The sequence below is a fragment of the Heloderma suspectum genome, chromosome 2 (genome assembly GCF_057233095.1).
Source record: "Heloderma suspectum isolate Gila_16-S chromosome 2, 16-S_ref, whole genome shotgun sequence".
Taxonomy (NCBI): Eukaryota; Metazoa; Chordata; class Lepidosauria; order Squamata; family Helodermatidae; genus Heloderma; species Heloderma suspectum.
This window is the reverse complement of record NC_139459.1, coordinates 260,008,586-260,033,099: the sequence shown is the minus strand read 5'-3', so window position 1 is coordinate 260,033,099 and position 24,514 is coordinate 260,008,586. Positions and strand designations below refer to the sequence as shown.

At 44.0% G+C, this 24,514-nt stretch overlaps 1 protein-coding gene across 2 annotated transcripts in view; it reads right to left on the bottom strand.

Moving 5' to 3' along the window:
- Nucleotides 1–22,987: 22,987 nt before the first annotated feature.
- Nucleotides 22,988–24,514, bottom strand: part of LOC146354464 (uncharacterized) — a 145,905-nt gene continuing 144,378 nt past the window's right edge. For both annotated transcript variants that reach the window (XM_084838938.1, XM_084838937.1), the window contains one exon: nt 22,988–23,974. Coding sequence is in view for 1 of the 2 variants with exons in the window: in XM_084838937.1 (XP_084695063.1) it covers nt 23,629–23,974 (346 nt within the window). In the remaining variant the exon portion in view is untranslated. The remainder of the gene's footprint in view (nt 23,975–24,514) is intronic.

The window sequence follows — 24,514 nt, the reverse complement described above, 5'->3', positions numbered from 1 at the left end:
ATGAAACTATGGAGGAAGCAATCCTATGGCCACTAGTCAGGGCTAGACAGCCATAGGATATGTCAGTTTTCAGGAACCGACCTCGGAGCCTGGACTCCAAGGTCAGTTCCCGGACAACCGACCTTCCCCCCTTCCTGTGCTGTGCTTGAAAGAGGAGAGCGGAACAGCGAAAACAGAGCATTCCAGGGAACATTACGGGGCGGAGAAGGCAGAAATGCCGATACGACACATCCTATGTGTTGTCTGGCAGCAGCTTCCCCCGCTTCCCCCCAAAATCGGCTGTCTAGCTGCAAATGCAGGGCAGGAGAAGCGCAGAGGGAATGATCCCCTCCGTGCTTTTCTTGCCCTGCATTGGATAGGCGGTTGCCTCCAAGTTCGGAGGCAGCCGCCTATCCCCATAGGATTGCGCCCTAAGTCTGTTTTGACATATAAAACCATCACAGGTATATGAATTAAATAAGGAAGAAATATACATTTAAAATAATAGCATACATTTCACTAGTTTATACTTAGAAGTCCTTTTAATGTGCCCACAGAAATTCAATTTTTTTCCTTTACTTGCTGTTAAAAAGTACATGTAATAATATAAAATGTATGTGAAAGAGATAAAGATCCCTAGCCTAGCCTAACCTCACCTCCATATTCCCATTTATGATTATTAATTATATTTAAAGGTAGCCAATACAAAGCTCTGGGTCTCAATTTAATTTAAGTCTATTCTTCTGCTAAAAAAGAGGATATGCTGGGGGAGAAACCTCCACATAACTCTACACAAACTGTCCTTTCCCAAAGAGAGAGACACAGTATCAGAAAACATACAAGACTGAAACTGAACAAGGTATATCAATAAAAGACACCATTAATTAGATGACATTTTATACTCTTGGCAATTGACAAAAATCAAAAGCATTAGTAGGTGGGAATAAACTACTATGAACATTTCTATCTTCTCTAAAACTAAACACCCAAATTTATTTTTCCTTTTGAAGAACAGTAATTGTTCCTTTTATATAACATGCAGCCAGCACTGCCTTAGAGGAGTTTGTAAAATTACTGAGGCAGGTAATCAGAGTGCACAGATGATAAACAAAGAATTTTCCACTATGTAGTTCATGGTGGAGCTCATTAAAAGGAAAAAGAGAAAAACTTGCTTGAGAATGCTGAAAGGAGGAGAAATGTCATTTTTCTCAGTGGAAAATATTTTGGATTTTTTTTTCTCCATGCCCTTATAAAGGAAAAAAGGGAGACTGAAAAGCCTGTGTGCATTTCTTCATACTTCAAGATGGGTGGTGGTTTGAAGGTCCGCTGGAAGGAAAGCTGGAAATCAGAGTTCGACTACTGTGGTTATCATCAAGACAACTCAAACGCAGGTCTTCAAGAAGTGCAAAATCCTTTGGGTAGACATATCAAAAAGGCACAATTTCTCAGAACTGAGGCAGACCAAACATGCAAAGAATTGCAAACACATGTTTGGAATCTTGCCCCAACACCATGGAATTCTGTGATAAAGCTTAATCCAGAATTAATGATCTTACCAAAAGGCAATGCACCATCTTTTTACAACACAGCACAGCACAGCACAGCAACACAGCATTGTATTAGCTACGAAATCACAGTGAAACAGCATAGGCCTCGAAACACTAAAAGCAAAATCTACCAAGAAGTCTTCCTGCAGTTGCCCCAATGCAATTGATGGGAGCCATATAGGAGTGGCAACTGCCACTCTTGCACACATTGGTTTCATTGGAGCCTATTTAGAAGAACTTCCCAGTGGATTATGCATTTTATGGAGGGTTTGTGCCTAAGGGTACTAGCAGTCAATGGGCTTTTCTACATGAAGCTGCTAATCTGCTGTTAATCTGCTGTAACTACTTTTGGTTTTGTCGCAGAATTGAGATCTAAGCACTACACAAAGAGTGTTTCCTATTTTTCCACTACATAACCTCTAGGTGGCACTGTGGGATACAGGAACAGCACAAATACACAAGTGAAAAAGCAGTTTCTTTCACTCTCACAATTAAATGCTGCATTTTCTCTCTTCTAAAAAAACTCGCCAGAAGTGCACGTTAGACACAGAAGTGAAACTGGAGGGTCACAGTGTCAACTAAAGAACCCATACACAGCATGAGTAGGGAATGATGGGCGCACGATAAATGCCTCATGTAGAAAAGCCCAATGGCAAAAAGTGAGGTGGGAAAAGATGAACCCATGAGGAATAGTTTTTGTGTTTTGCCTCCAAGCACATCTGCATGGCAAGATTCCATGATCTTGGCACCGGCACTTCAACAAAAAGTGCAGGAAGCCTCTTTCCAATGGTTTTGTTTTGTTTTTTATGTTCCTTTTTTCAGGGACTTCTTACCCTTTTAGGTTGGTCATGCAAACTGCAAAGCCAGTGCTGATCCTAAACCTGGACCTTGGTGCATCTTTTCTATAGAACTAGGATATGTATCCAATGCATATAACAGCACCTTTTAAAATCATGGTGCCTTGAGATTTCCTTGGAGATAGTAGGCTGGATCTACATTTACCGCCTTTTTAAGCTTCCAATGAGGTTTCACCGCTCGCCTTTCACACTACGCAGTAGCCGCCTCAAATTGGAACCAGAATTTCCCACTTCTGTGCTCCTGCTTTCAATACCCTAATATCCCGGTATTTCCCCTTAATGTGCTCTGATTTTCTGCTTTCACCACTATATCCAGTCGTAGTCCCCTCCCCCGCCTGTCCATATGCAGTGGTGTTTGTATTTGCCTCCTGTCCAATCACAGCTCTCGACAGCCCCATGTCTTCGTCCAGCTACCAATCACATAGCTTCCTCAGCAGCCCCAGTTTCCTCAGCAACAAGCAAAGGGCTGGATGTGCGCGCGCTTGTCTGATCTCAGAAGCTAAGCGGGGTCGGTCCTGGTCAGTGCTTGGATGGGAGACCGCCTGGGAATCAGGCTTCCTGCACTGAGCAGGGGGTTGTTGTATCTCTTCAAATGAGGTTAAGTTTTACCCCCTCCTATCCCCCGCTCTGGATGTGTGTGTTTTTAAATTAAGGCGTTATCCTCGCAGAATTGGGGCTTCTCCGTTATGTTTTTTTTTCTAATTGAGGCATGATCTTTGAAGCTGTGAAGCTTCACAACTTCAAAGCTTCGAAGATCATGCCTCAATTAGAAAAAAAAAACATCGTGGAGAAGCCCCAATTCTGTGATGATAGCGCCTTAATTTTTAAAAAAAATAATCTGGAGCAGGGGATAGGAGAGGGTAAAATTTAGTCTCATTTGAAGGGATACAACAACCCCCTGCTCAATGCAGGAAGCCAGATTCCCAGGCGGTCGCCCATCCAACTACTGACCGGGGCCAACCCCACTTAGCATCTGAGATCAGACCATCACACACAGAAAAACAGAAGGAAAACAGCATACTGCTCGAGTGTGAACTGAGCTTGCGCATTCGATGAAGCACTGCAACGGGGAAAATGGGTGAGTGTGAATAATCACGTTTTAATGCGAGAGCGTTTAACCCGATGGGACACTGAATTCATTGTGATGGCGGGCGCAATGTAGATTGGCCCCTAGTCTCCCAGTCACTGAAGCAAATGTACAATGGTCTCATATACATTTGTGCATTCCACAAGAACTCCATAAAGAGTCCCAGGATTTCATAAAACAAGATTGGTAGGCCTTTCTTCTATACAATTCCCAACAACATTTATATTTACAATCTATTACTTACTTATTCATTCATCCATTACATTTACATGATACAACCCATATTTCTTCCATGGAACTAAAGGTAGTATACATAGGGTTCCCAGTGTTAGCTTTTTAATATAGTTACTGCATTTAAGAATCCTATTACCTGTTGTATTAGTACAGCTTATTGTTCTATCTATTTGATTTTCCTAGGAGAAAAAAAAAACTCTTACTAGAGTTAAATGGTTGCTTACTTTGTGCTTCGTAATCCTTGCATATATAAGCTGCTCTGCCTTGTGTTTTAAATCATATTTGATTTTTCCACACAATCACGATATCCTTTTAATTGTATATAGCATTCTATTTTGCCTCTCCTAAACTTAGGGCGCAATCCTGTGCATGTTTAGACAGAAAAAAGTTGTACAACTCCCAGCATTCCCTAGCCAGCATGGCTGGCTGGTCAATGCTGGAAGTTGTAGGCCTTTTTCTGTCTGAACATGCATAGGATTGCACCCTTAATTTATGTATACTGTTCTATTATTTGCTCTGATTTCTCACACATTATGCTTTTACCTCATAAGCCTGGGTGTATTTCCCTGTTTGCTATTAATTCTATATACATTTTTAAAATTGATTTCACTTTAAAGCCATCTTTGGCTCCACCTCCAATCTCAATGGCACCATTAAAGCACCAGTTTTTCACCAGGTGGTCTCTAATCCCAACATCTCTACTCAGAGGTAAGTCCCTGCTGAGTTCAATGGGGCTTACTCCCAGATAAATGAGTATGGGATGCTTTCGAACTGTGGTGCTGGAGAAGACTCTTACAAGTCCGCTGGACTGCAAGGAGGTCAAATCAGTCCATCCTAAAGGAAATCAACCCTGAGTGCTCATTGGAAGGACAGATACTGAAACTGAAGCTCAAATATTTTGGCCACCTAATGCAAAGAGAAAACTCTGGAAAAGACCCTGATGCTGGGAAAGACTGAGGGCAAAAGGAGAAGGGGACAGCAGAGGATGAGATGGCTAGATAGCATCACTGATGCAATGAATATGGACTTGAGCACGCTCCGGGAGAGAGTGCAGGACAGAAAGGCCTGGCATTCTATGGTCCATGGGGTCACAAAGAGTTGGACACGACTGAACGACTGAACAACATCCTGTTCTTCCAGATCATTCCCTGGATCTGTCAATTAATCATTAACAATTTGTTTGCTGTATATTTCCCACCCCTTCATGGATCACTGCCTTGTTGTGATGAAGGGTCTTGCGTAACTCAGTGAAGCCATAAGCTATGCCGTGCAGGGTCACCCAAGACAGACAGGTCATGGTGGAGAGTTCTAACAAAATGTGGTCCACTGGAGAAGGAAATGGCAACCCACTCCAGTATTCTTGCCAAGAAAACCCCATGGAACATATCACAAGGCTAAAAGAGATGACGCCGGAAGATGAGCCCCTCAGGTCGGAAGGTGTCTAATATACTACTGGGGAAGAGCAGAGGGTATTTCCAAGTAGCGCCAGAAAGAGTGAAGCGGCTGGGCCAAAGCCGAAAGGACACTCAGCTGTGGATGTGTCTGGTGGTGAAAAGAAAGTCCGATGCTGTAAAGAACAATACTGTTTAGGAACCTGGAATGTAATCTCCCTCTCCAGGCTTCCTGCTCATTCGAGTGCAGATCTTGAGTGTCTGTACCTTGTGTTGGGTACCCGGGACAGATTAGGGATTCTGTTGGTGTACTGCCCACCCCGCTGCCCATCAGACTCCCTGCCTGAGCTGACGGAGGTGGTCTCGGACTTGGTGTTGAGGACCCCCAGGATGATGGTCCTGGGGGATCTCAACTTCCATGCCGAGGCCGCTGTATCCGGGGCGGCTCAGGACTTCATGGCCGCCATGACAACCATGGGGCTGTCCCAACATGTCATCGGCCCAACGCATATAAAAGGACACACGCTTGATCTGGTTTTCTCGACTGGGCAGGAGGATGGTGATCTGAAAGTGGAGGAATTAACATCTGTCCCTTTGTCATGGTCAGATCACTTCCTGCTGAGGTTTAGACTTCTGGCGGCCTTTCCCCTCTGCAAGGGTGGGGGACCTATTAAAATGGTCCGCCCCCGGAGATTAATGGATTCCGATGGATTCCAGAGGGCTCTGGGGGATTTTCCTGCTGGTATGGCTGGTGCTCCTGTCGAAGCCCAGGTCGCTCTGTGGAATGCAGAGATGACTCGGGCGGTTGACACGATCGCGCCCAAGCGCCCTCTCCCTCTGAGCAGAGCCCGGCCAGCTCCTTGGTATACACCTGAGCTGAGGGCAATGAAGCAAGAGGGGAGATGGCTAGAACGCAGGTGGAGGAAAACTTGTGCTGAGTCTGACCGAACACAGGTAAGAGCCCACTATCGAGCCTACTCTGTGGCGGTGAGGGTGGCAAAGAGGCAGTTCTTTTCTACCAGCATTGCATCTTCTCAGTGTCGTCCGGCGGAGCTTTTCCGAGTGGTTCGCGGCCTGTTACATTCTGGGCCAGGGAGAGAGACGGTGGAACCCTCGGTAGCACACTGTGACGAGTTTGCGCGGCACTTTGAGGATAAAGTCGCTCAGATTCGTCATGAATTGGACACCACCATTAATGCAGTTCCATTGGTAGAGGCGTTCAGAGCACCGTCTGGTCCAGTTTTATTGGATGAGTTTCAGCTACTGAGGCCTGAGGATGCGGACAAGGTGCTTGGCCAAGTCCGATCGACCACTTGTGTGCTTGACCCTTGCCCTTCATGGCTTATTAAATCAAACAAGGAGGGGTTGTCCGGCTGGGTCCAGGGGGTTGTAAATTCCTCCTTGAGAGAGGGAGTGGTGCCTGCCGCTTTAAAAGAGGCAGTAATTAGACCACTCCTGAAAAAGCCTAACCTGGACCCAGAGGATGTTAACAATTATAGGCCAGTGGCCAACATCCCCTTCCTGGGCAAGGTGCTTGAGCGGGTGGTTGTAGGACAGCTCCAGGCACTCTTGAATGAAACGGATTATCTAGATCCATTTCAATCGGGCTTCAGGCCTGGTTTTGGAATGGAAACTGCCTTGGTCACCCTGTGGGATGACCTCTGCCGGGAGAGGGACAGGGGGAGTGTGACCCTGTTGATTCTCCTGGACCTCTCAGCGGCTTTCGATACCATCGACCATGGTATCCTTCTGGATAGGTTGGCTGGGTTGGGAGTTGGAGGCACTGTACTACAGTGGTTCTGCTCCTACTTGGATGGCCGATTCCAGAAGGTGGTGCTGGGGGATTATTGCTCTGTGCCATGGCAATTGTGCCATGGGGTTCCACAGGGCTCTATTTTATCCCCCATGCTGTTTAACATCTACATGAAACCGCTGGGGGAGGTTATCCGGAGGTGTGGGCTGAGGTGCCATCAATATGCGGATGACACCCAGCTCTACCTCTCTTTCTCATCAAAACCAGTGAGGCAGTGGCTGTTCTGAACCAGTGCCTGGGCACGGTAATGGACTGGATGAGGGCTAATAAACTGAAACTCAATCCAGACAAGACGGAGGTACTGTTAGTGGGTGGTTCGTCTGCCCGGCTAGGTGATATTCAACCTGTTCTGGAGGGGGTTGCACTCCCCCTAAAGGATCAGGTTCGTAGTTTGGGGGTGCTCTTGGATCCAGAACTGTCACTTGAGGCACAGGTGAACTCAGTGGCACGGAGCACTTTTTATCAGCTTAGGCTGGTATACCAACTACGCCCTTATCTGGACAGAGATAGCCTAGCTACAGTTATCCATGCTCTGATAACTTCTCATCTGGATTACTGCAGTGCGTTATACGTGGGGCTGCCTTTGAAAACGGTCCGGAAACTTCAGCTGGTCCAAAATAGGGCAGCAAGACTGTTAACAGGGACTGGCCTGCGAGCTCATATTACGCCAGTACTTTTCCAGCTGCACTGGCTGCCAGTCCATTTCCGGGCCCGATTCAAAGTGCTGGTGTTAACATTCAAAGCCCTTAACGGCTTGGGGCCAGGTTACTTGAAGGATCGCCTCCTCCCATATGTGCCTGCCCAGACCTTAAGATCATCATCAGCGGCCCTTCTCCGTGAGCCCCTGCCAAAGGAAGTGAGGCGGGTGGCTACTAGGAGGAGGGCTTTTTCTGTTGTGGCACCCCGGCTCTGGAATGAGCTCCCTAGTGAGGTTCGCCTGGCGCCTACATTGTACTCCTTTCGGCACCAGGTGAAGACCTTTTTATTTTCCCAGGCATTTTAGCTTTCTAAATTTTTATCTTTGCTGTTTTAAATCTGTATTTTAAACTCCTGTACTGCTGCTAGGTTTTATTGTGGTTGTATTGTTATATTGTAGTTTTAATGTTCTATATATTTTAAATTGTTTTATTGTGTGTTGTTTGTTTTAGTTTTTGTGAACCGCCCAGAGAGCTTCGGCTATTGGGCGGTATAGAAATGAAATAAATAAATAAATAAATAAATAAGGTCAATGAATCAAGGTAAGCTGGAGGTGGTCAAACATGAGATGGCAAGATTGAACATTGACATCTTGGGAATCAGTGAACTAAAATGGACAAACATGGGCGAATTTAATTCAGGTGACCATTATATCTACTACTGTGGGCAAGAATCCCGTAGAAGACATGGAGTAGCACTCATAGTCAACAAAAGGGTAGGAAAAGCAGTACTGGGGTACAATCACAAAAACAATAGAATGATCTCAGTACGAATCCAAGGCAAACCATTCAACATCACAATAATTCAAGTCTATGCCCCAACCACTGAGGCCAAAGAAGCTGAGGTTGATCGGTTCTATGAAGACCTACAACACCTTCTAGAACTAACACCAAAAAAAGATGTCCTCTTCATCATAGGGGATTGGAATGCTAAAGTAGGAAGTCAAGAAATCACTGGAATAACAGGCAAGTATGGCCTTGGTGTACAAAATGAAACAGGACAAAGGCTAATAGAGTTTTGCCAAGAGAACATGCTGATCATAGCAAACACTCTTTTCCAACAGCACAAGAGGCAACTCTACATATAGACATCATCAGATGGTCAATATCGAAATCAGATTGATTATGTCCTTCGCAGCCAAAGATGGAGAAGCTCGATACAGTCAGTAAAAACAAGGCCTGGAGCTGACTGTGGCTCAGATCATGAGCTTGTTATTGCAAAATTTCGGCTAAATTGAAGAACATAGGGAAAACCACTAAACCATTCAGGTATGACCTAAATCTGCGAAGAGAAAACTCTCTGGAAAAGACCCTGATGCTGGGAAAGACTGAAGGCAAAAGGAGAAGGGGACGGCAGAGGATGAGATGGCTAGATAGCATCACCGATGCAATGAATATGAACTTGAGCACACTCCGGGAGAGAGCGCAGGACAGGAAGGCCTGGTGTGCTATGGTCCATGGGGTCACGAAGAGTCGGACACGACTGAACGACTGAACAACAACAATGACCTAAATCATATCCCTTATGAATATACAGTGGAGGTGAGGAATAGATTTAAGGGATTAGACCTGGTAGACTGAGTGCCTGAGGAACTATGGACAGAGGTCCGTAACATTGTTCAGGAGGCAGCAACTCAATCCATCCCAAAGAAAAAGAAATGCAAGAAAGCCAAGTGGCTGTCTGATGAGGCTTTACAAGTAGCTGAGGAAAGAAGGGAAGCAAAAAGCAAGAGAGAAAAGGGAAGATATACCCAACTGAATGCAGAGTTCCAGAGAATAGCAAGGAGAGACAAGAAGGCCTTCTTAAATGAACTGTGCAAAGAAATCGAAGAAAACAATAGAATGGGAAAGACTAGAGATCTCTTCAAGAAAATCGCAGATCTCAAGGGAACGTTTTGTGCAAAGACGGGCATGATAGAGGACAAAGAAGGCAGGGACCTAACAGAAGCAGATGAGATTAAGAAAAGGTGGCAAGAATACACAGAAGAACTATACAGGAAAGATCTGAATGTCCCTGATAGCCATGATAGTGCGGTCACTGAACTTGAGCCGGACATCCTAGTAGGGATGTACGAAAGTCACTTACCTTCCCGGGGATTATGTTAATGGGGGGGGGAGGCATTCTGTTCCTCCCCCTGGAATCCTCAATGGGGGGGGAGGCAATCCGTTCCTGCCCCCCGGAATCCTCCACGGCCTGCTGTGCTCCGCGGCAGCTCCACGGAGCAGCCAGCCAGGCCCAGGCCAGAGCCATCCGCAGCCAGATTTCCGGCCGCGGAGGGCTCCGGGTAAAAACAAAAAACAAAAAAACCGCTTACACAAATGGCAGTGGCTACCACCACCGCCATTTGCATTCCTTATTTTGGGCCGTCTTAGTCTATGTAAATATTTACGTAGACTATGATGGTGAAAATAAAGGGGAACGCAAATAGCGTAGCAGGCACTATTTGTGTCCATTTTTGATTCGCCATTTTAGCCTACGTTACCCAGCCATGATGGGCTACGTGAATCTTTATGTAGCCTATCATGTCTTGTAAAAAAAAAAAAAAAAACGACAAGACTGCAAATGGCAGCAGCGGCAGCTGGTTGGAAGACCAGCCGCCGCAGCCGCAGCCGCCACCCGGAACATCTGCCCCAGGTAGGTCTCGTCCCAGGGGGGATCCGCGTGGAGGCGTGGGGGTGGCAGGCTGTTCCGCCACGGAGTTCGGGGGGCCGAATACACTGGTATTCGGCCTCACCGAGATCCATGGCGGAATTCTCTGACATCCCTACATCCTAGAGAGTGAAGTCAAGTGGGCCTTAGGAAGCATTACTAACAACAAAGCTAGCGGAGATGACAGTATTCCAGCTGAGCTATTTAAGATCCTAAAAGATGATGCTGTTAAAGTGTTGCACTCAATATGCCAACAAATTTGGAACACTCAACAATGGCCACAAGACTGGAAAAGGTCAGTTTACATTCTAATTCCAAAGAAGGGCAATGCCAAAGAGTGTTCAAACTACCGTACAATTGTGCTCATTTCATATGCCAGCAAGGTGATGCTCAAAATCCTACAAGCTAGGCTTCAGCAGTATGCGAACCGAGAACTACCGGAAGTACAAGCTGGGTTCCGAAAAGGCAGAGGAACTAGAGATCAAATTGCCAACATTCGCTGGATCATGGAGTAAGCAAGAGAATTCCAGAAAAACGTCTATTTCTGCTTCATTGACTACGCTAAAGCCTTGATTGTGTGGATCACAACAAACTGTGGCAAATTCTTAAAGAGATGGGAGTAGCAGACCACCTTACCTGTCTCCTGAGAAACCTGTACGAGGGTCAAGAAGCAACAGTAAGAACCGGACAGGGAACAACCGATTGGTTCCAAATTGGGAAAGGAGTACGACAAGGCTGCATATTTTCACCCTGCTTATTTAATTTATATGCAGAGTACATCATGAGAAACGCCGGGTTGGATGAATCACAGGTCGGAATTAAGATTGCTGGGAGAATTATCAACAACCTCAGATACGCAGACGATACCACTCATATGGCAGAAAGCGAACAGGATCTAAAGAGCCTCTTGTTGAGGGTGAAAGTGGAGAGTGCAAAAGCTGGTTTGAAACTCAGCATTAAAAAAACTGAGATCATGGCATCTGGCCCCATCCCTTCCTGGCATATAGACGGGGAAGAAATGGAAGCAGTGACAGATTTTATTTTCTTGGGCTCCAAGATCACCGCAGACGGTGACTGTAGCCATGAAATTAAAGGACGCTTGCTCCTTGGGAGAAAAGCTATAGCAACCTAGACAGCATAGTAAGAAGCAGAGACATCACCTTGCTGACAAAGGTTCGTATAATCAAAGCTATGGTTTTCCCAGTAGCAACGTATGGCTGTGAGAGCTGGACTATAAGGAAGACTGAGCGCCGAAGAATCGATGCCTTCGAAATGTGGTGCTGGAGAAGACTCTTACGAGTCCCCTGGACTGCAAGGAGGTCAAATCAGTCAATCCTAAAGGAAATCAATGCTGACTGCTCATTGGAAGGACAGATACTGAAGCTGAAGCTCAAATATTTTGGCCACCTAATGCGAAGAGAAAAGTCACTGGAAAAGACCCTGATGCTGGGAAAGATTGAAGGCAAAAGGAGAAGGGGACGGCGGAGGATAAGATGGCTAGATAGCATCACCGATGCAATGAATATGGACTTGAGTACACTCCGGGAGACAGCGGAGGACAGGAAGGCCTGACATGCTGTGGTCCATGGGGTCACGAAGAGTCGGACATGACTGAACGATTGAACAACAATATTTCCCCAGGATGGGGTGGGGGTAATACTATTACACTCTCATCATGACATTAATATTTAAGATCGTATGGACTGCCACTACATCACGCCAAGGCTCAGCACTTGATTTCTGACAGCAGCCAGTTGCTTGCTGCTACTGTGAGCTCATAAGTAGGGCATGAAGGTGATGCACTTGCTCTATTACAGGGGTCAGGAACTTGTATCCATTCAAATACTGTTGGGTTACAACTCCCATCATCCCTGATCACTGGTCATTCTGGCTGGGTCTGATGAGCCTTGGAGTCCAACAACACCTTGGGGACCACAGGTTCCGCATCCCTGACTGATAACATTTATATCTTGCCTGTCTTCCATCACGGTAACTTATTTGGGGTATCCAGATAGTCTGCCATCCAGGCATTGGCCAGATCTGCTTAGCTTCAGCATGGGTTAAGGTTTGGGCCAGGGGCTAAAGAGTAAGCTCCACTGCACACAGTGGGACCTCTGAGTAAATATGCTTGCAATTGCACTGTGATTGTCTAGAACTGTGCAAACTAAGAACTATCTGAAAACTTAAATAAAATAATAGGGCATATTCACCTGTGGAAATTTTTCATCCAGAATGATCTGTTTCTCAAAGAGATTCTGGGGAACAAGTGAGAATGATTCTAATGTGCTGGTGGAATGGCTTGAGGAGTGCTGATGGAAGTAGGACTCCAACAACACTGGAGAGCTCCACCCCTGCTCTTTTGTCCCTTGCATCTGGTGTTGCCTCTATACATGGAGGTATTTCAGCATTTATAAGGCTGCCATGAAGAAACTTGGGAACAACTCTTAGATATTATCACTGGGAAATGGATATGATAGCCATTGCTTTAAGGGATGAGAAAATCAGAGGCAGTATGCCTATGTACACCACTTGCTGGGAAACATGGGCAGAAGGGTGCTGGTGTATTCGTGTCCTGTTTGTGGGTTTCCCATGGGCAGCTGGTTGGCCACTGTGTGAACAGGTTGCTGGATTAGATGGACCCTTAGTCTGAGCCAGCATAGATCTTCTTAAGTTCTTAAATGCAGATATTTAAGTATTGTCTTAACAGTTGGACAACAATTGAATAAGTTAACTGGATAAATGGTTAAATTGCCTTAATCAGAGACTCAAGAAATGTGTTAGCTCATCTCTTAGGGATAGCTTACATATCTTGCCACATCTCTCTTATTCCTAATTCTCAACTAACGCACATAGGTTTGATGGCAAGGTAGCTACTCTTTATAAAGGCCCACTTTACCCAAACCTAAAGCCTTTTAATAAATAATGCCAAGGAAATACAGCCAATTGCACAAATAAACCAAAGGCTTTCTGTCGGTAATGGCAGATCCTTAAAATTATCCTAGTATGGGCCCTTTTTCCTGCAGTGTTATGCTTCAAGGAGCTGATCATACATGTGCATACAATTAACTTCATCCCCAAACAAAGACCATAAAAGTCAGTGACGTTTCACTGTCTGTGGAAATGAGACCTCCCATCTCCTCTAACATTTGTAAAACTGGGTCTAAGACCCTTATTTTGCTATTCTCTAGGTACCAGAAAGACTTTGGAGATTGTGCGTGTAGTGAAATTTTATACACATGCACCATTATTCTCCGATATCTGCACCTCTCTTCCACAGCTGCATTATCCTAATCTAAAGCAGACTGGAGTACACTAACCAGGAATAATAAGGAGGAGCAATATCAATTTTCTGTACTGGTTTAACCCCAGGAGAGGGGGAGGTGGAAATCTTGTACCTACCTGGTATGCAGTTTGGGAAACGCAGGTCTCTTCTCATTAAAAGAGGAAAGTTTGCCTATTCCAGAGAATAAGCAATGATAACTGGGAAACACATCACTCCTTAACACATGACACAGAGAGCATTAGAAACCATGTTGTGTGAAGATGCTTGAAACTATGTTGTGGGAACATGAGGGCAAAGCACAGGACAAAGAGATAAAAATCATTTGCAAGGCCACTTGGTGAAACTGTGATGGTGGCAGAGCCATTTGTTTAAACTTCGGTCTGCCCTAATTGCAAATAAAGCAGAAGGTGGATATTTGTTTTAATAGGTATGCAGGTGAGGGAAGCCAAGCGCATCCCCTCCCACCACTTACCAAATTGCAATCCAATGCTCTCAACCCCATTCCCCCTCCTATGAGAAGTGAGACTAGCCTGGATAACGTGCTTGGAGCAATGGATGGCAGACAGATAATCAGAAAGTGGGGAGGTCTGTTGCACTTGCCTGTAAGCCCCTTTCATTCTTTAGCCCTTCACCCTGCCTGGCACATGATTGTGGTAAGACTTTGGTTTAAACAAATGGGTTTCATTTGAAACTAAGCATGTATTAATTACACACACTACCACAGCAGTGTTAAACCTCAGGCCTGCCCACCAAATATGGCCAACTTCAAGCCCTAGTCCAGCCCTCCAGGGTTCCCCAGATGGCCATGCCTCCTTTCCTTGGCCCCACCACTTTCCTCGGTCCACCAATCATTTGGGGCTTTCCAGGATTCTGTGTAGTTCCCCCACCCCATTGTAAAAGGTTGAAATGCCACTCCTAAGGCTTAAGAGTCAGTAAGAGCTTTATGCTAAAATATGCTGGTATTTTACATTTTTGAGAGCATCTACAAAATTGAATTTGTCTCTTGAACTGAAAGAAGTTCAACCGCTACCTACCTTTAGTTCCAGCAATCCAGGTAGTTAAAGACTGGGTAAAAGGAGTCAACTCTCCAACTCTTTCAAAAATGCTTTAAAAGTGAAGAGACAATGTTCCTTCCAGAGAGAATTTGGGGAATAAAATCTTAACAAAAGATGTGAGAACAGATGTATAAGTGTACAATGGAAAAATTGGGAAATTTCCCTATGAACTTTCTAGTATTGACCTTAACTGGGTGAAAAAATGGCTGGTTAAACATAGTTAAATGATGACAGTGAACAAATTTGATCCTGATAATGTGCTTTTCATTTGAAATGGGGTATATGTATATTCTGAACTGATAAACCCAGAATAAAAGAGTGGGTGTTTTTTTTTAACAGCCTCACAAAATCAATACAGCATGAATATAAGGTGACTGTAATTTCTATCAGTGATTAACCAGGAAGATAATTAAAAATGGTGTATTTTAAAAGTTCTTTTGGGGGGCAGGGATTGATATGGAACAAGGTAACAAACAGATTTCAGGTTTTATCCATAAACTAAAGATCCAATAAATGATTTAAAAAAAAAAGAATTAGGCCATGAAAAAATAAAAGTTTTATTAAAGTTTAGGATATAAGCATCCATCTCCATTATATGGAAAGTTATTTATCAACCAGCTTTCTATGCCACTGTGCTTCAGAAACCTGTAGGGTGGCCATCTGAAACATACTGGAGCTTTATAAAAAAGTTTTTTTTTTTTTGGGGGGGGGGGGGAATACAGAAGACAGCCTGAACATGAAATCATTTACTGCAAGCAGAAAGAAACCTGCATCTAGTGGGCAAATGGCCTTTAACAGTACTTGTGGCTATAAAAAAGGAAGGGGGTATTTTGTTTTGGTATTTTTTGTCTAAACCAATCAGCAAAGTGATGTTTAATATGTAGTTAACTTCCCTATTCAGATGTCCTTTGATAAACGTTAGCCTGACGGGCATTGCCTTTGAAATCTGAATCTAAGAAATAAGGATCTTGAAAATGATCAGACTGTTCAGACTGCCATGCACCACACACAGAAACAAACTCAACTGCAAGAGTGTGGACAATGTCATACAAACTGGCCACATCTGCTTGCATTTCATCACCAAAATGGCAACGTTTGACTTCAGCCTGACCTTGAAATTCACAAGCTGAAGTGAAAAAAGAGGAAATAACTGAAAGCAGCTAAAAAATAAGCAGGAACGAAAACAAGCTAAGCTTGTAACCACATGGTGCAAAGTGAATTAAAACCAAATGAGTAACATATCAGGATATGCTGTTTAACACAAAAACGTCAGCTAGATGTTTCACTGCACTATTAAAACCATCTTACTACGAGATCTGTTGGGTTAGAGCTGAAATGAAAGGGGTTTTGTTCCCAGATTTGTGAATAAAGTTGAAGAAAGATGATAATTTCAATCATCATTTGGTGTTGAATGTCTCTCTTATGAGACTTCCCTTTGATATTCAATCATTTGCATCATTTTAGTCTTTCTTTTGAGTTGCTCATTTCACTACTTGGCTTCATTGTTGCATTTCCTTTTTTTTTTTTTTTAAAGAAGCAAGTCTTCAGTTTTATTGTGTGATGTTTCCTGGCATTTTGTTTGGTAACCCTTTAGGAGATTCATTTTATGATATTTTTATTTCATGTCATCTTGTTTAATTAGTATTGCTCTTGTTGGAACAGTTAATTTGAAGAGAGTTTTGTATTCAAATTCAAACCATGCGCATCCGCAAATTGAAGACATGCCTCACATCAAATTCCTTTTCTTTCAGACTTACTGTGGCACTGAATTCATTATTTTATTTTTTGTACAGGAGCCCTGCACAACTTGTGACCCACCAAGCTGAAGACAGCCTACTAGTCATGTATTGTGGCCTGCATGGTATTTAATAATGTTAGTATTGTTGAAATGAAGTGTTTGTTTGGATTGCTCTATTATATTTGTATTGATTAATTGATTGATTGACTACATTTATATCCCTCCTTTTTTCCTCCTTAAGGAAACCAAGGCAGTGTACATAATCCTCCTCCTCTCTATTTTAGCTTCACAACAAGAACCCTGTGAAGTAGGTTGGTCTCAGACTCTGTGACTGGGCCAAAGTCACCCAGTGAGCTTCCATAGCTGAGTGGGGACTAGAACCCGGATCTCCCGGCTCCCAGTCCAGCACTCCAGCCACTACACCACACTGGCTCTCAATTTTTGAAAGGGATTTGTGGTTGACTGTCGTTGTAATGTTACTTGGATACGAATTCCTGTAATTGCACTGCTGTACTTGTGTTGTCAGTGCTCTGGGCACGTCTATGTGGATACAACTACAACTACTACGATGACTACTATTACTACTACTACTAATTATAATAATACAACCACCACCACATACACACTTTTTTGCCATCCTAGATAGGCAGGAAAATCAGGTTTATCAGGTGCCTTGTAAGTCCACATACACTGCTGGTAAGCTGCTAGGGTGGCCACTTATGCATTGCCAAAAAAGAAGACAATGGAGGATACCAATTTGCTTAAAATATGCTAATTTACATGTATATATGCAAATTTAGAAATTCTGACTATGGGCAGGCAGTATCCAGTGCTGCCCATGTGCCTCTGCTGTGCCCACAGGGTTGACCACCAGCACAATAGAAAGCTTGCACTTCCTACAGCATCCCTGGAAACAATCCAAAATGCTCATTTCTGGAATGCGACAGGTCAGCAGAGTTCTACAGGTTCCTCCTACACTTTTCTGGAAATGAGCATTTTGGCTCATTTCCAGTTGCTTTAGCAACTAGCTTCCAGTCCAAGTTTGGTTTAAAGATTAAAAAAAAACAGCAGAGGGAACAGCTGGGCCTTGAAGTTGCCCACCAACTTAAAGTCGGATTCTTTTCCTTAAATCAGGTTCTCCGCGGTATAGTTACTGTGCGCCCCAACCCCTGCATTGACCTCCGCTGCGCTAGCTCTGCCCAGGGGTGTGCCATTTACCCTGACCCCGGTCAAGGGGTGTTTTCTGCCTCTGCGTTTCCCAGCACAAACCAATTAGTGTCTACTTAGTTTGTGCTCAATGTGCTCATTGTGCTCAATGCTTTCGACAAAGTGCCCCATGATATCCTGATGAGCAAACTAGCTCAAAGTGGGCTAGATGAAACAACGATCATGTGGATCCACAGTTGGCTACAGAATCGGACTCAAAGAGTGCTTATCAATGGGACCTTCTCAAGCTGGGGAGAGGTAACGAGTGGGGTACCGCAGGGCTCAGTCCTGGGCCCAGTGCTCTTCAACATTTTTATTAATGACTTGGAGGAGGAGGTGCAGGGAATGCTGATCAAATTTGCAGATGACACAAAATTGGGAGGGATAGCTAATACTTTGGAAGACAGAAACAAAATTCAAAGTGATCTGGATAGACTGGAGTGCTGGGCAGAAAACAACAGAATGGCATTTAATAGGGACAAATGCCAAGTTCTGCACCTAGGAAAAAGAAACCAAATGCACAGTTACAAGATGGGGGATACGTGGCTCAACCACACTACGAGCGAGAAGGATCTTGGAATTGTCGTCGATCACAAGCTGAATATGAGCCAACAATGTGATGTGGATGCAAAAAAGGCAAATGCTATTTTGGGCTGCATTAATAGAAGCATCACTTCCAAATCCCGGGAAGTACTAGTTCCCCTCTACTCAGCACTGGTTAGGCCTCATCTGGAGTACTGTGTCCAGTTCTGGGCACCACACTTTAAGAAGGATGCAGACAAGCTGGAGAGGGTTCAAAGGAGGGCAACAAAGATGATCAGGGGACTGGAAACAAAGCCCTATGAAGAGAGACTGAAAGAACTGGGCATGTTTAGCCTTGAGAAGAGAAGACTGAGGGGAGATATGATAGCACTCTTCAAGTACTTGAAAGGTTGTCACAGAGAAGAAGGCCAGGATCTCTTCTTGATCATCCCAGAGTGCAGGACACGGAATAATGGGCTCAAGTTACAGGAAGCCAGATTCTGGCTGAACATCAGGAAAAACTTCCTGAGTGTCAGAGCAATACGGCAATGGAACCAATTACCTGGGGAGGTGGTGGGCTCTCCCACACTGGAGGCCTTTAAGACGAGGCTGGACAGCCATTTGTCAGGGATGCTCTGACTTGGATTCCTGCATTGAGCAGGGGGTTGGACTCGATGGCCTTGTAGGCCCCTTCCAACCCTACTATTCTATGATCTATGATCTATGTCCCCTGAATACCCACATCAGAATTTACAGAGATCCCCCTCAATTGAAATGGCACAGTTTAAAGCACAAATTCCCTAACAACTGTTAAGCGCGATCTTGAGACTCCAATTCTCCATTGTTTGGTTTATTGCTTTAGGAAGTAACTTCTTCACACTTTCATTACAGGGATCCTGTGCAGCATCAGGTTAGAAAGGGGGTTGGTTTCCCATCCCTGTGTCTGCCCCCCCCCACCGTCTTTTCCAGCACAAGTATAGGTGTGTCAACTTGGAAGTAGCTCCCATTGTGCTTAATGAGGCTTGTCCCCTGAATGCACAAATCAGAATTTGCAGAGATCCCGCTCAATTGAAATGACACAGTTTAAAGCACAAATTCCCTGAAGGCTGTAAAGCACAAGCTCGAGGCTCCAATTCTCTGTTTTTTGGTTTATTGCCTTAGGAAGTAACTACTTCACACCTTCGTTATAGGGATCCTGTGCAGCATTGGATTAGAAAGGAGGCTAATTTCCCATCCCTGTGTCTCCCTCCCCCCCCCGTCTTTCCCAGCACAAGCATATGTGTGTCTACTCGGAAGTAACTCCCATTGTGCTCAATGAGGCTTGCTCTGCATTTTCAGCTAGACAGCTGCTTTCAGCTGTCTAGCAGCGGGAAGGAGGGGGGGAGGAGGCTGCCAAATGACACATACAATGTATCATATCAGCATTTCCTCCTTCCCCACCCCGGAACGCCCCGTTTTGGCCACTCCACACTCCTCTTCGGAGCGCGAAGCTGTTCCACGCTGTCTGCAAGGCAGCACGAAAGTGGGGAAGGTCAGTTCTCCATGTGGGCTCCAAGGTTGGTGCCCCCAAAACCAGATATCCTATGGCCATCTAGCCGCTGACTAGCAGCCATAGGATTGCTCCCCCCCCCCCGGAGCCTTCGAAGCGTTGATTGATCCAGCATGGCAGCTAGAACATTGTGTTCCTCCTCTACTGATAGTTTATTTAACAAAGTAAGTAATACATGTGTGGGGGGGGAGACAGAGAGAAAGAGATTGTTTGGCAGGGAGAACACTCGGTTCTTTTAATGATTGTTGCTTTAAGAAAGTACTTAATGCAGGTGCATGGAGGGGACAGGGAGAAGGAATTATTTTTATCGAGACAAAAGGGGTCCCATTGTGCACCCCATTCCCAAAGGTGCACAAACATATCTGTGTCTACTCAGAAGTAGCTCCCATTGTGGTCAATGAGGCTTGTTCCTGAAATGCAGGTGCATCTGGAGCTTCAGGGGAAAGGAGAGGGGAACCGGGGAGGAGCCTCTCTTATTGGTTGAGCAGCCCCTGCCAGTCAGATGACGTTCACTCCAACCTCCACCCCCACCCGGAAGTATGTTCTGTGAAGCGACTTTTACTGGTGCGGAGAACCTGTTCATGGAGCCCTGCATGGACCAAAGCACAGCAAAGATGATTCCTTTTAAACAGTCCAGTACTCCTCCATTCACTTCTCCTTCCGTTCTCGTGGAAACACCCCCCTGGTTACAGTCTTCCACACTATGGTGAGATGGACTGCATTTCTGTTTAAAGTATAATAATGATTTCTAAATGTGCATGGGCTGTGTTGGATCCTGTCCTATAATTTCCATACAAATACAATACATCTCAGCATCATGAGGAAGACTGTGTCCAGGTGACCTGTGTGACTGCTGATGGGCAACTTCAAGACCCTTCCCTGCTGTCCCTTCTTATTATGGTTCTTTAACTTCAAACTAGATTTGTACCTGACAGCCCTTCAAATAGTGGATACCTTCAAACAGAGGACTGCCTTCTATAAAGTAGGGCACATGGCCATCCTATAAGCTCCATTTGTCTTGGTAGATCCCAAATTGTGCAGCTTGCTGTAGAACCTGGCCACTCCAACCAACAAAATCACAGGACACCTTGTCCCATTGGCCCAGTGCTGTAGAGTTGCCCTCTCTCCTGTAGCACGGCAGCCATACTGATGTTCCAGCATACTGCTATGGACTTGTGTTGTGATGCAAGTTGGAAGCTAATGTCACAACAGCTAGAGCATTGACCTGGATGTGGCTGTTACTTCTGGTAAAGCAAATCAGCTTGTTATGTCAGGAAAGAAACATTCCCCATTGTACAGAATGCATCTATTTTTATATAAAGATATAGTATTCATGTTCTAACCTAGAAAGCTGTTGTTATGCAGTACGAAAGAACTACCTGGTTCAAATCTTCCATCAGTCATAAAGCCATTACCTCTCAGCCTCAACACCTCCACCACCATCAGTTTACAAAAAAGGGATAATAATACTGACCTGCATTACAGGGCATTATAAGGATGACTGAGATAATGTATGTGAAGCACTTGGAATACATTATTATATACTGCTTTAAAGAATGTTGCCAAGAATGTTTGAGAGCCAGTGTGGAGTACTGGGACTCAGGAGATCCGGGTTCTAGTCCCCACTCAGTCATGAAGCTCACTGGGTGCCTTTGGGCCAGTCATTGACTCTCAGCCTAACTTACCGCACAGGGTTGTTGTGAGGATAAGATGGAGAGGAGAAGGACCATGTAAGCCACCTTGAGTTCCTTGCAAGAGGAAAAAAGGCAGGATATAAATGTAATAATAAATTAATTAATAATAAAGATGAAGGATTGGATCCAGAATTAGTCATACTTAGAGCAGACTCACTAAAATCAGTGGGAGTTAAGTCATGTGTCGGAAACACGTGACTTATAGCCAAAGCAGCAAGGGTAACGTGAACAATATGGGTACTGGTAGGCTTCTAAGTCAGTCTGGAAAGATGTGCAAATGAGATTTGCTATCTTCAGCCTGTAGTCTGATGCTCTCCAACACATTTTAAGGATGTCAGAGGAATCCAGTTGAGGGGTTGAATCTGGCAAGTTTTTACCAGCTCAGCCCCCTTGTGGATCCATGCACTTGCCTGACTTGATGCGCACCAAGTTGAGCAAACTTGCAGTTTTCCGCTTTTTTTTAATTTGCAAAAATTGTGATTTGTGCAAAATGGTAGCCATAAATAGCACAATTTGCACAAAACTGCAGGCAGAAATGGTCATTTATGCCTGCAACTTTGCACAAATCACACTATTTACAACTGCCATTTCATGCAATCACGATTTCCGAAAATTTTTATATCTGTGGTTTTGCTCGTGGATTAAAAAAAAAGGTGGGAAAGTTCCCGAGTTTGGGGAACTGACCCACCACTTGGCTCGCAAATACTTGCTGAATTGGGGATGCTGCAGGGATCCATCTAGCCAAAAGTGAATAGGATCTCCCTGCGACAGCCATCCCTAACACATTTATTACTTTAGATGGAGGGCACCTAGTGAATTCACACAAAATACAAAACGGGGAGGGGCTGCAATAACATGAAAGAATTACATGAAAATCTAGAATAAAGTCAGTGAACTGGAGCTTTTAGCTGATAATAATAAAATGTTATTCAACAAGGACCAACATACATGATGCATCTAACAATGGTAGCCATTGCCTGGGCAGTAGCACCATATTGTATTGCTGCAACCAGTCTTGGGTCTATTTACATCCCTGGGCCAATGCCACCATTTGCTGCACTGTGCTTATGTGACGTAGTACTGCCCAGTGCTGTCACTGTATACTAGATACAATCTTATGTGACCCAGACTCATAGGATCATGCCAGTATGCTGATTAAACTGCATGCAGTCCAAGATTAACAATACTGCTTACCTTACCTATAGGCAGGCTAAACATTCCCTCTACAGAACAAAGTATTATAAGATCTAGGCTGCATTTGAAAAATATTTGTACTGAACAGACAGATCTGAGACTTAGGTCCACCACTCTGCCACTAACAGCCATACAGCTCCAAGGTAGTGGAGAGGCTGGAACTGGCCACATGATGGGATATTGCCTAAATAACACCTCTGTTAAAGGCATGGCACTTGACAGCTGTAATTTCCTAGCATTTTGGAGCTTCGTTGAACATGGAAAACTCTTAACCCAACACGGGTTAATGTTGGTTAATAACAAAACCAAAAAGGGGTTTGTTAACTGAATTTGATTACATTTTGACAAAGCTATACCTCCAATGTTCTGATCAGGCAAACTTGAAATTAAAAATGAGAAACTCAATAGAAAAAGAAAGGAAGAAATATCATAATTAAGAAGAAATCACACACCATTTAGAAGAGTAAGAATTCAGACAGAGGCACTTCAACATACATTTTTAAAACACACATTTATTCCAAAAAGAAATATCATGATGCCTGTATTTTAATTTGAACTGATAAAATTTCAGGAAAATTAGATTTACTCTAAAGAATGTCCAGAATTCTGAACCAGTTTTAATCACAAAATCCCACTGCCATACATGATTTTTGACAGGCTTATAAACTTGTAAATTAAGGATAGCTTATTACTCAAGTAACTTCTGGGGCCCGTAAATTTAGCAACAGAAATGTGTCCCTCCCACAAGTATCTGCGTGCTTGTGTTTGTTCCCATTCCTGCAGCCAGTTCCTTCAAATGCACTGAATATGCCAACATGAACTACACATCTTGGATGTGCAATTCTTAAAAGACCATATCTCATAGGAAGGCATACTATTCTCTGTCTCTCAAACAAGAAGTCCTAAACAAACTGCAAAACACTGTTAAATTCTAAATATCATTGTTTGTTACCTATCAGATACAATCAGCAAATAAATATCATTTCATATCGGCTATCAAGCACTAACGCCATTGTAGTTCAGCTATCAATTTCAGTCAAATAATAAATACTATTGCATGCTAATGATTACCAAATACTACATAGCATTATTTGTCAGCAATCCAGTTGTTGTTGTTGTTGTTCAGTCATTAAGTCATGTCCGACTCTTCGTGACCCCATGGACCACAGCACGCCAGGCCTTCCTGTCCTCCGCTCTCTCCTGGAGTGTGCTCAAGTTCGTATTCATTGCATCGGTGATGCTATCTAGCCATCTCATCCTCTGCCGTCCCCTTCTCCTTTTGCTTTCAATCTTTCCCAGCATCAGGGTCTTTTCCAGGGAGTTTTCTCTTCGCATTAGGTGGCCAAAATATTTGAGCTTCAGCTTCAGTATCTGTCTTTCCAATGAGCAGTCAAGGTTGATTTCCTTTAGGATTGACTGATTTGACCTCCTTGCAGTCCAGGGGACTCGTAAGAGTCTTCTCCCAGCAATCCAGTACCAGCTGTCAAATTTAACATTAAATATTGAATGACCAAAATTAAAAATGAAATACTTGATAGATATTCCAAGATCATAATGGAATATTGAACATGAAAATTCACAGAGCATAATTATGATGATGTCTGAGAGCAAATTCAACTTCTGTTTAGCTAGATATAAAGCTAATTACAGCAGTTTATCATTGTGAATAGGTCTTGGGCTTCTGCTAACTTTCTTCGGTATATTCCTCAATATGGTTCCCCATATTTCCACAAGACTCTCTTTGACATATATTGACATAACGCAGCCTTCATCAACCTGCTGGCCTCCAGATGTTGATTACAATGCCCATCATCCCCAGCCAGCATGATGGCCAGACTGGCTGGGATGATTGGAGTTGTAGTCCAACACATCTGGAGGGCACCAAGTTGAGGAAGATTTACATAACATGATTTAAAGTAATTAGTATCCCTAATGCACTTTTCTTTACTTTAGGAGAGGTTTCAGATGATGTCCCAGAATTCCTTTGAAGTGGGACTGCCTGCCCCTTTGTACATGGTCT